The sequence below is a fragment of the Anomaloglossus baeobatrachus genome, chromosome 9, assembly GCF_048569485.1.
Source record: "Anomaloglossus baeobatrachus isolate aAnoBae1 chromosome 9, aAnoBae1.hap1, whole genome shotgun sequence".
Lineage (NCBI taxonomy): Eukaryota > Metazoa > Chordata > Amphibia > Anura > Aromobatidae > Anomaloglossus > Anomaloglossus baeobatrachus.
In genome coordinates this window covers 226,986,231-226,998,286 of record NC_134361.1, presented here as the reverse complement: position 1 = coordinate 226,998,286, position 12,056 = coordinate 226,986,231, and the positions used below count along the sequence as shown (strand labels likewise).

The window sequence follows — 12,056 nt, the reverse complement described above, 5'->3', positions numbered from 1 at the left end:
CTCCCCCCCGACAGCAGCCGACACGGGGCCTCCCCCCCAACAGCAGCCGACACGGGGGCCCCCCCCCCCCAACAGCAGCCGACACGGGGGCCCCCCCCCCCAACAGCAGCCGACACGGGGCCTCCCCCCCGACAGCAGCCGACACGGGGCCTCCCCCCGACAGCAGCCGACACAAGGCCCCCCCCCCCACAGCAGCCGACACGGGGCCCCCCCCCCCCACAGCAGCCGACACGGGGCCCCCCCCCCCACAGCAGCCGACACGGGGCCCCCCCCCCCACAGCAGCCGACACGGGGCCCCCCCCCCACAGCAGCCGACACGGGGCCCCCCCCCCCCAACAGCAGCCGACACGGCCCCCCCCCAACAGCAGCCGACACGGCCCCCCCCCAACAGCAGCCGACACGGGGCCCCCCAACAGCAGCCGACACGGGGCCCCCCAACAGCAGCCGACACGGGGCCCCCCAACAGCAGCCGACACGGGGCCCCCCAACAGCAGCCGACACGGGGCCCCCCCCCAACAGCAGCCGACACGGGGCCCCCCCCCCAACAGCAGCCGACACGGGGCCCCCCCCCAACAGCAGCCGACACGGGGCCCCCCCCAACAGCAGCCGACACGGGGGCCCCCCCCCCAACAGCAGCCGACACGGGGGCCCCCCCCCCAACAGCAGCCGACACGGGGGCCCCCCCCCCCCGACAGCAGCCGACACGGGGGCCCCCCCCCCAACAGCAGCCGACACGGGGGCCCCCCCCCCGACAGCAGCCGACACGGGGCCTCCCCCCCGACAGCAGCCGACACGGGGCCTCCCCCCCGACAGCAGCCGACACGGGGCCTCCCCCCCGACAGCAGCCGACACGGGGCCCCCCCCCAACAGCAGCCGACACGGGGCCCCCCCCCAACAGCAGCCGACACGGGGCCCCCCCCCAACAGCAGCCGACACGGCCCCCCCCCCCCAACAGCAGCCGACACGGGGCCCCCCCCCAACAGCAGCCGACACGGGGCCCCCCCCCAACAGCAGCCGACACGGGGCCCCCCCCCCCAACAGCAGCCGACACGGGGCCCCCCCCCAACAGCAGCCGACACGGGGCCCCCCCCCAACAGCAGCCGACACGGGGCCCCCCCCAACAGCAGCCGACACGGGGCCCCCCCCCAACAGCAGCCGACACGGGGCCCCCCCCCCCAACAGCAGCCGACACGGGGCCCCCCCCCCAACAGCAGCCGACACGGGGCCCCCCCCCCAACAGCAGCCGACACGGGGCCCCCCCCAACAGCAGCCGACACGGGCCCCCCCCAACAGCAGCCGACACTGCCCCCCCCCCCCACAGCAGCCGACATTGCCCCCCCCCCAACAGCAGCCGACACTGCCCCCCCCCCAACAGCAGCCGACACGGGCCCCCCCCCCCAACAGCAGCCGACACGGGCCCCCCCCCCCAACAGCAGCCGACACTGGCCCCCCCCCAACAGCAGCCGACACTGGCCCCCCCCAACAGCAGCCGACACTGGCCCCCCCCAACAGCAGCCGACACTGGCCCCCCCCCAACAGCAGCCGACACTGGCCCCCCCCAACAGCAGCCGACACTGGCCCCCCCCCAACAGCAGCCGACACTGGCCCCCCCCCCAACAGCAGCCGACACTGGCCCCCCCCCCCCAACAGCAGCCGACACTGGCCCCCCCCCCAACAGCAGCCGACACTGGCCCCCCCCCCAACAGCAGCCGACACTGGCCCCCCCCCCCAACAGCAGCCGACACTGGCCCCCCCCCCAACAGCAGCCGACACGCCCCCCCCCAACAGCAGCCGACACTGGCCCCCCCAACAGCAGCCGACACTGGCCCCCCCCAACAGCAGCCGACACTGGCCCCCCCCCCCCCGACAGCAGCCGACACGGCCCCCCCCCCGACAGCAGCCGACACGGCCCCCCCCCCCAACAGCAGCCGACACGGCCCCCCCCCCCCAACAGCAGCCGACACGGCCCCCCCCCCCCCAACAGCAGCCGACACTGCCCCCCCCCCCCCCCAACAGCAGCCGACACTGGCCCCCCCCCCCGACAGCAGCCGACACTGGCCCCCCCCCCGACAGCAGCCGACACTGCCCCCCCCCCCCCCCCGACAGCAGCCGACACGGGGCCCCCCCCAACAGCAGCCGACACGGCCCCCCCCCCCCAACAGCAGCCGACACTGCCCCCCCCCCCGACAGCAGCCGACACTGCCCCCCCCCCCCCCCGACGGCAGCCGACACGGCCCCCCCCCCAACAGCAGCCGACACGGCCCCCCCCCAACAGCAGCCGACACGGCCCCCCCCCCAACAGCAGCCGACACGGCCCCCCCCCCCCCAACAGCAGCCGACACTGGCCCCCCCCCCAACAGCAGCCGACACTGGCCCCCCCCCAACAGCAGCCGACACTGGCCCCCCCCCCGACAGCAGCCGACACTGCCCCCCCCCCCCCGACAGCAGCCGACACGGCCCCCCCCCCAGCAGCAGCCGACACGGCCCCCCCCCCAACAGCAGCCGACACGGCCCCCCCCCCCAACAGCAGCCGACACTGCCCCCCCCCCCCGACAGCAGCCGACACGGGGCCCCCCCCAGCAGCAGCCGACACGGCCCCCCCCCCCCAACAGCAGCCGACACGGCCCCCCCCCCCCCCAACAGCAGCCGACACTGATCCCCCCCCCCCCCCCCAGCAGCAGCCGACACTGCCCCCCCCCAACAGCAGCCGACACGGCCCCCCCCCCCCAACAGCAGCCGACACGGCCCCCCCCCCCCAACAGCAGCCGACACTGGCCCCCCCCCCCCAACAGCAGCCGACACGCCCCCCCCCCCAACAGCAGCCGACACGGCCCCCCCCCCCAACAGCAGCCGACACGGCCCCCCCCCCCCAACAGCAGCCGACACGGCCCCCCCCCCCAACAGCAGCCGACACGGCCCCCCCCCCAACAGCAGCCGACACGGCCCCCCCCCCCCAACAGCAGCCGACACGGCCCCCCCCAACAGCAGCCGACACGGGCCCCCCCCCCCCAACAGCAGCCGGCACGGGCCCCACATAGGCCAGCATGGGCCCCCCCCACTGCAGCCGGCACGGGCCCCCCCACCACAGCCAGCACAGCCCCCATTCTCCACCTCCCGGTAAGCTACATTCGCATTATTAGACGCACGCCCTCATCTTGATCCCAAATTTTTGGGAGGAAAAGTGCGTCTTATAATCCAAAAAATACGGTACATCCACAGGACAACCCCAAAAAACAGCCTATTTTTGCCTTGCGTGTTTTTAGAGGTAAACCTCAATTTTTATTTATTTTTTATTTTTTTTGCTTGTATGCATTTACATAAAACCTGTGATTTAATCGCTTCCAGGACGAGCAGAAAGCGGAGGACGAGCTGGCGAAGAAGCGAGCGGCTTTTCTCTTGAAACAACAGAAGAAAGCAGAAGAAGCTCGGCTCCGGAAGCAGCAGCTAGAAGCCGAGGTCGAGCTAAAGAGAGATGAAGCCCGGTAAGGATTATGGCAAAATAATGTGCTGCCTGTTTGGGTGGAGTTTAAAAAAATTAAAATACAAGGGGATCTGTCAGCAGATTTTTGCTATTCAGCATAATGTAGGCGCAGAGACCCTGATTCCAGCAATGTGTCACGTTTTGCGGTTTTGATAAAATCAGTGTTTCTTCAGCGCTCTATTGGGAGACCCAGACGATTGGGGTATAGCTACTGCCTCCGGAGGCCACACAAAGCACTACACTAAAAAGTGCAAGGCCCCTCCCCTTCTGGCTATACCCCCCCGTGGTATCACGGGTTCTCCAGTTTTCAAGCTTTGTGCGAAGGAGGTCAGACATCCATGCATAGCTCCACAGATTTTAGTCAGCAGTAGCTGCTGACTATTTCGGATGGAAGAAAAGAGGGCCCATATAGGGCCCCCAGCATGCTCCCTTCTCACCCGTTGATGGTGTTGTAAGGTTGAGGTACCTATTGCTGGTACGGAGGCTGGAGCCCACATGCTGCTTTCCTTCCACATCCCCCTGAGGGGCTCTGAGGAAGTGGGATCTTTCCGGCCACCAAGCCCTGAGGCCGGGCTCCATCCACAGACCCATTGAACCTGCTGGATACGGAGCTGGGTACCGTTCAGGGACATGGCCCTGCACCATTACAGGTACTCTGTGTCCCCGTACACACAGGCACAGCACACTCCAGACTTGCTGGGTGTGCTAGTGCGCCGGGGACAGTAAAGGGTTACAGTCACTGCAGCTTTGCTGAGTGACTTTGTGTATTGGGAACTACCGCGCCGGACGCTCCGGGAGCGGCGGCGCGGCTGGGACTTGTAGTTCGCCGGGGACTGGGCGCCGACCGCGCTTTTACGGCGGCGGCGCTTATAAATCCAGTCCCCGGCTTCTGCGGCCTAGTGCCGCTTCGTTCCCGCCCCCTCCCTGTCACTCAGGGAAGGAGACAGACGCTGAGCAATCAGCAGCGCCGAGGGCTGGAGCCTTATTTACATGCTCCAGCCCTCTCACTGCACACTGTCGGACGCCGGATTCCCGCTCTGACTTGGGGCACGCCCACGGCCCGTCCCTCCTCACACGAGCTGGGGAAGACGCCGGCAGCCATTACCGCAGTCCGAGCTCGGACTTTCGGCAACCAGGCAGGACTATGGCGACCATACACCCGCTTATAGGCGGGCGGTAAGCGGCACACATAGTGCTGACCCCAATATATACTGCAGTGTGTACATGTGTATTTTAACTGCATAGGTCGCTATATGCCCGCTTGGAGAGCGACACATCAGCAGCAGGAAAGCAGGTGTGCTAAGGCACAGGCTTTCTATGCTGCTTGTATTGCACGTACTGAGGTGTTCATTTGTGTTTATGCTTATGTGCTATACATTGCACTGTACAGTCGCTAGTCTTAGCTATATTCTCCTGGAATGGCTAGACTACAGCAGCAGAAAACCAAGGGTGCTGGGGCACAGGTTTTTTTCTATGCTGCTTGTATTGCATGGGCTGCAGTGTGCATTTGTACTTGTGCTTGTATGCTATACATCGCACTGTAGGGTCACTCTTCTGGGCTATATTCCCCTAGATGACTAGTCTACAGCAGCAGAAGAGCAGAGGTGCCAGGGCACAGGCTTCTATGCTGCTTGTATTGCTTGTGCTGCAGTGTTCATTTGTACTTTATGCTTGTATGCTATACATTGCACTGTACGGTCACCAATCTTGGCTATATACTTCTAGATGGCTAGTCGGCAGCGGCAAAAAAGCAACACAGATTTTCAGTGCTGTTTTTACTACATGGGATGCTGTTCATGACACCGTCCCATTGTGTGCATGCTCCCCTGTAGCACTTCGTCTGCCGGGGTCTCTAGCACTTCGTCTGCCGGGGTCTCTACTAGTCGTGGCCAAAGAAACCACCTGTCATCCCTGTCCAAGGACAGGGACGGAGTTGCAGTTTCGACAGATATATTGTCATAAGATAGAGACTTGCGGTCCAGACAGGCCATGGGCAATCTTCCTGACCAACCTCATTTGGAACGGGGGGGTCCCAGGAGGACTCTCTGTATGATAAGGCAGCTCTCCAGGACTTTGATCCTGACATCGCTATCAATCCGGATACACCGGATGGTAACGCCATACGGAATGATCCTATAGCGTCCATCAATGGAAGGTTGGATCTTTCTCCCTCAGCTCCCCCAGTGGAGGAGTCAGCTTCACAGCAGGAGAAGTCCCTTTTCAGTATCTCAAACGGATATTGAGTATTTTTCTGGCCACGCTGACTTCAGAGAAGCAGTCCAGAAACACCACGCTTACCAGATAAGCGTCTTCTCCAAACGTTTTTAAGATACACGTTATCCCTTTTCCCCTGACGTGGTCAAGCGCTGGACCCAGGGTCCAAAGGTGGATTCTCCAATCTCCAGGCTTGCGTCTAGAGCCATAGTTGCACTGGAGATGGGGCTTCACTTAAAGATGCCATTCACAGACAGATGGACTCTGGTTGAAATCTGTCTAGGAGGCTATCGGCGTGTCGGTTGCTCCGGCATTCACAGCCGTATAGGCAACCTAACCTTTTCAGCTGTTCTTGCGCAGCTGGCCTTGAGCACATGTACATCTGTACCGCAGAGGCGTCCGTAACTCCGCAGCACTGCGACTTACCCTATTAATGCTGTCCTAAAAGTACAGTCGAGGTTTCGGTCCTTCCCAAGCTCGGGCAGGTCCCAATTGTCCTCGTGCAAAAGGGCTACAAAACCTCAGACGGGCTCAGATTCCGGCCGGGCTCAATCACGCCCAAGGAAGGCAGCCGGAGGAACCGCTACCAAGGCGGTCTCCTCATGACTCTCAGCTCTCTCTCTCTCTCCGCATCCGCGGTTGATGGCAGACTCCCCCGCCTTTGGCGACATTTAGCTGCCACAGGTCACAGACCGGTGGGTGACGGACATTGTGCTCACGTGCACAGGACAGTGTTCTGTTCTCGTCCTCCGACTCCATTCTTCAGAACGGCCCCACCTTCCCCACCGAGCAGATGCCCTGCTGCAGGCGGTGGACGCTCTAAGAGCAGAAGGAGTGGTGATCCCTGTCCCCCCTCAGGAACGAGGGCGAGGGTTTGTACTCCAATCTCTTTGTGGCTCCAAAAAAGGACGGCTCCTTCCGTCCTGTTCTGGACCTAAAACTGCTCAATAAGCATGCGAACGCCAGGCGGTTCCGGATGGAATCCCTCCGATCCGTCATTACCTCAATGTTTCGAGGAGACTTCCTTGCCTCAACAGACATCAAAGATGCCTATCTCCACGTGCCAATTGCTACGGAGCACCAACGTTTTCTACGTTTTGTGATAGGAGACGACCATCTTCAGTTCGTAGCTCTGCCATTCGGTCTGGCGACAGCCCCACGGGTGTTCACCAAGGTCATGGCAGCAGTGGTAGCAGTCTTGCACTCTCAGGGACACCCGGTGATCCCTTACTTGGACGATCTACTCGTCAAAGCACCCTCCCTCGAGGCATGACAACGCAGCCTGAATGTTGCACTGGAGACTCTCCAGACTTTCGGGTGGATCATCAATTTGGCAAGGTCAAATCGGTCACCGACTCAATCACTAACGTATCTCGGCATGGAGTTCACACTCTATCAGCGATAGTGAAGCTTCCGCTGGACAAGCAGCGTTCACTGCAAACAGAGGTGCAGTCTCTCCTTCAAGGCCAGTCGCACCCCTTAAGGCGCCTCATGCACTTCCTAGGGAAGATGGTGGCAGCCATGGAGGCAGTTCCCTTTGCGCAGTTTCATCTGCGCCAACTGCAAGGGGACATTCTCCGCCAATGGGACGGGCAGTCACCCTCCCTGGACAGGAAAGTCTCCCTTTCCCAGACGGCCAAGGGCTCTCTGCAATGGTGGCTTATTCCCACCTCATTGTCACAGTGAAGATCCTTCCTACCCCCATCCTGGGCAGTGGTCACGACAGATACGAGTCTGTCAGGGTGGGGAGCAGTTTGTCTCCGCCACAGGGCTCAGGGGACGTGGACTCAGCAGGAGTCCACCCTTCAGATCAATGTTCTGGAAATCGGGGCAGGGTATCTTACCCTACTAGCTTTCCAGCAGTGGCTAGAAAGAGAGCAGATCCGAATCCAGTCGGACAACTCCACAGCGGTGGCATACATCAACCACCAAGGAGGGACGCGCAGTCGGCAAGCCTTCCAGGAAGTCCGGCGAATCCTCATGTGGGTGGAGGACACAACATCCACCATGTCCGCAGTTCACATCCCGGGCGTAGAAAACTGGGAAGCAGACTTCCTCAGTCGCCAGGGTATGGACGCAGGGGAATGGTCCCTTCACCCGGACGTGTTTCAGGAAATCTGTCGCCGCTGGGGGGTGCCGGACGTCGACCTAATGGCGTCTCGGCACAACAACAAGGTCCCGGCATTTATGGCGCGATCACAGAGCTCTGGCGGCAGACGCCTTAGTGCAAGATTGGTCGCAGTTCCGGCTCACATATGTGTTTCCACCTCTGGCACTCTTGCCCAGAGTACTGCGCAAAAAATCAGATCCGATTGCAGCCGCGTCATACTCGTCGCCCCAGACTGGCCGAGGAGATCGTGGTACCCGGATCTGTGGCATCTCACGGTCGGCCGACCGTGGTCACTACCAGGCTGGCCAGACTTACTGTCCAAAGGGCCGTTTTTCCATCGGAATTCTGCGGCCCTGAACCTGACTGTGTGGCCATTGAGTCCTGGATCCTAGCGTCTTCAGGATTATCCCAAGGGGTCGTTGCCACCATGAGACAGGCTAGGAAGCCCACGTCTGCTAAGATCTACCACAGAACGTGGAGGATTTTCTTATCCTGGTGCTCGGCTCAGGGAGTGTCTCCCTGGCCATTTGCATTGCCTACTTTTCTTTCCTTCCTGCAATCGGGGTTAGAAAAGGGCTTGTCGCTCGGCTTCCTTAAGGGGGAAGTCTCGGCACTATCCGTGTTTTTTCAGAAGCGTCTAGCACGTCTTTCTAAGGTGCGCACGTTCCTACAGGGGGTCTGTCATATCGTACCCCCGTACAAGCGGCCGTTAGATCCATGGGATCTCAACAGGGTATTAGTTGCTCTCCAGAAGCCTCCTTTCGAGCCTCTGAAGGAAGTTTCCTTTCTCGCCTGTCACAGAAGGTGGCGTTTCTCGTTGCGATCACATCGCTTCGGCGAGTGTCTGAGCTGGCAGCTCTGTCATCCAAGGCTCCCTTCCTGGTGTTCCACCAGGACAAGGTAGTGCTGCGCCCCATTCCGGAGTTTCTCCCTAAGGTCGTATCCTCATTTCATCTTAATCAGGATATATCCTTGCCTTCCTTTTGTCCTCATCCGGTTCACCGGTATGAAAAGGACTTACGTTTGTTAGATCTGGTGAGAGCACTCAGACTCTACATTTCCCGCACGGCGCCCATGTGCCGTTCCGATGCACTTTTTGTCCTTGTCGCTGGTCCGCGCAAGGGGTTGCAGGCTTCTAAAGCCACCCTGGCTCGATGGATCAAAGAACCAATTCTAGAGGCCTACCGTTCTGCGGGGCTTCCGGTTCCTTCAGGGCTAAAAGCCCACTCAACCAGAGCCGTGGGTGCGTCCTGGGCATTACGACACCAGGCTTCGGCTCAACAAGTGTACCAGGCAGCTACCTGGTCCAGTCTGCACACTTTCACCAAGCATTATCAGGTGCATACCTATGCTTCGGCGGATGCCAGCTTAGGTAGAAGAGTCCTGCAGGCGGCAGTGACACCCCCGTAGGGGAGGGCTGTTTTGCAGCCCTAACATGAGGTATTTCTTTACCCACCCAGGGACAGCTTTTGGACGTCCCAATCGTCTGGGTCTCCCAATAGAGCGCTGAAGAAGAAGGGAATTTTGTTACTTACCGTAAATTCCTTTTCTTCTAGCTCTTATTGGGAGACCCAGCACCCGCCCTGTTGTCCTTCGGGATGTTTTCGTTGTTTGCGGGTACACATGTTGTTCATGTTGAACGGTTTTTCAGTTCTCCGATGTTACTCGGAGTTAATTTGTTTAAACCAGTTATTGGCTTTCCTCCTTCTTGCTTTGGCACTAAAACTGGAGAACCCGTGATACCACGGGGGGGGTATAGCCAGAAGGGGAGGGGCCTTGCACTTTTTAGTGTAGTGCTTTGTGTGGCCTCCGGAGGCAGTAGCTATACCCCAATCGTCTGGGTCTCCCAATAAGAGCTAGAAGAAAAGGAATTTACGGTAAGTAACAAAATTCCCTTCTTCTTCGGCGCTCTATTGGGAGACCCAGACGATTGGGTGTATAGCTACTGCCTCCGGAGGCCACACAAAGCATTACACTAAAAAGTGTAAGGCCCCTCCCCTTCTGGCTATACACCCCCAGTGGGATCACGGCTGCTCAGTTTTCAAGCTTTGTGCGAAGGAGGTCAGACATCCACGCATAGCTCCACTGTTTAGTCAGCAGTAGCTGCTGACTATATCGGATGGAAGAAAAGAGGGCCCATATAGGGCCCCCAGCATGCTCCCTTCTCACCCCACTTGCGGTTTGTAAGGTTGAGGTACCTATTGCGGGTACGGAGGCTGGAGCCCACATGCTGTTTTCCTTCCCCATCCCCCTGAGGGGCTCTGAGGAAGTGGGATCTTTCCGGCCACCAAGCCCTGAGGCCGGGCTCCATCCACAGACCCATAGAACCTGCTGGATGTGGAGCGGGAGTGCCGTTCAGGGACAAGGCCCTGCAACTTTCAGGTACTCTGTGTCCCCGTATGGCAGGCCACGCACACTCCAGGCTTGCTGGGTGTGCTAGTGCGCCGGGGACTGTAGCGCTGTACGCTGGGCTTATAGTCCCTGCAGATTACTGGGGGACTTTACGTGTGGGGACCGCCGCGCCGACCGCCCCTGGAGCGGCGGCGCAGCTGCGACTTGTAGTGCGCCGGGGACGCGCCGACCGCGCTTTTACGGCGGCGGCGCTTTCTAACTTTAGTCCCCGGCTTTTGCGGCCTAGCGCCGCTTCGTTCCCGCCCCCCACCCTGTCACTCAGGGAAAGGGAGAGACGCTGTTCTATAGCAGCGCCGAGGGCTGGAGCATTATTTGCATTCTCCAGCCCCCTTCACTAGACACAGTGGGCGCCGGGTTCCCGCTCTTGTCTCGGGCACGCCCTCGGCCCGCCCCTCTCCTCTGGACGCCGGCAGCCATTCCGGCACGCAGAGCGGGAAAACTGAGACAAGCGCTGAGCTACAGCACAGGATTCCGGCGCCACACACCCGCTTTTGTGCGGGCGGTAAGCGGCAACTAAAGTGCTGACCCACTAATGCCGAAGTGTCCTGTTGTACTTTTGTACGGTCGCTATTCAGGATGCAGACCTAGAAACAGCAGCAAAAGATCAGGGGTGCTAAAGCACAGACTCTATATGCTGCTTGTCTTGCATGTGCTGCAGTGTCATGTGTCCTTTATGCTTGTATGCTTTACATTGCACTGTAAGGGCTATTCTTGGCTGTCTACCCGCCTAGATGGCTAGACAGCGGCAGCAAACAGCAATGGTGCTAAGGCACAAGCTTTCAATGCTGCTTGGATTGCATGTACTGCAGAGTTTATTTTCATGCTTGTACATTCACTGCATGTCGCTATTCTTGGCTAATGCTCCTTGATGACTAGACAACAGCAGCAGAAAAGCAAGGGTGCTAAGGCACAAGCTTTCAATGCTGCTTGGATTGCATGTGCTGCAGTGGTTATTTTCATGCTTGTATGCTATACATTCACTGTATGTCGCTTTTCTTGGCTAATGCTCCTGAATAACTAGACAAGGGCAGCAGAAAAGCAAAGGTGCCAAGGCACAGGCTTTCTATGCTCCTTGTACTGCATGTGCTGAAGTGTTTATTGTACTTCATGCTTGTATGCCATACATTGCACTGTACGGTCGCTATTCTTGGCTAATGCTCCTAGATGGCTAGACAGCAACAGCAAAAAAAAAAGCATGGGTGCCAAGGCACAGGCTTTCTATGCTGCTTGTACTGCATGCGACTGTTCCAGGACCCCCAGTGTGTGCAATTACTCAACGGGGTCTCTGCTACAGGTGGCCAAAAGAACCACCTGTGATCCCTGTCCAGGGACAGGGACGGAGTTGCAGTTTCCGCTGATATATTGTCTGTGGCTATGACTAACATCTTACAGACTTTGCAGTCCAGACAGACCTTGGGCAATGTTGATTCAATGCCCCTGGCCACCCTGATTTCGAAACAAATCATGGCTCCAGGAGGGTCCCATGCATCCCAGGGTGCAGGCTCTGACACGGACGACAGTCCCAGACGGCCTAAGCGAGCTCCCTAAGAACGGCCCTCGACTTCATCACAGTACTCTCTGTATGATGAGGCAGACGTAGCTGTTCAGGACTCTGATCCTGAGACCGCTCTCAATCCGGATACACCGGATGGTGACGCTATAGTGAATAATCTTATAGCGTCCATCAATGGAAGGTTGGGTATTTCTCCCTCAACTCCTCCAGTGGAGGGGTCAGCTTCACAGCAGAAGAAATCCCTTCATTTCGGTATCTCAAGCGTATATTGAGTACTTTTCTGGTCACTCTGACTCCAGAGAAGCAGTCCAGGAACACCACGCTTA

General features: G+C 59.8%; 1 protein-coding gene across 1 annotated transcript in view; it reads left to right on the top strand.

Annotated features, from left to right (window-relative positions):
* LOC142251922 (calmodulin-regulated spectrin-associated protein 1-like) overlaps positions 1 to 12,056 on the top strand; it is a 48,189-nt gene that overhangs the window by 21,524 nt on the left and 14,609 nt on the right. Inside the window, exon 3 of the mRNA XM_075324970.1 lies at positions 3,346 to 3,482. Coding sequence (XP_075181085.1) covers positions 3,346 to 3,482 — 137 coding nt within the window. The remainder of the gene's footprint in view (positions 1 to 3,345; positions 3,483 to 12,056) is intronic.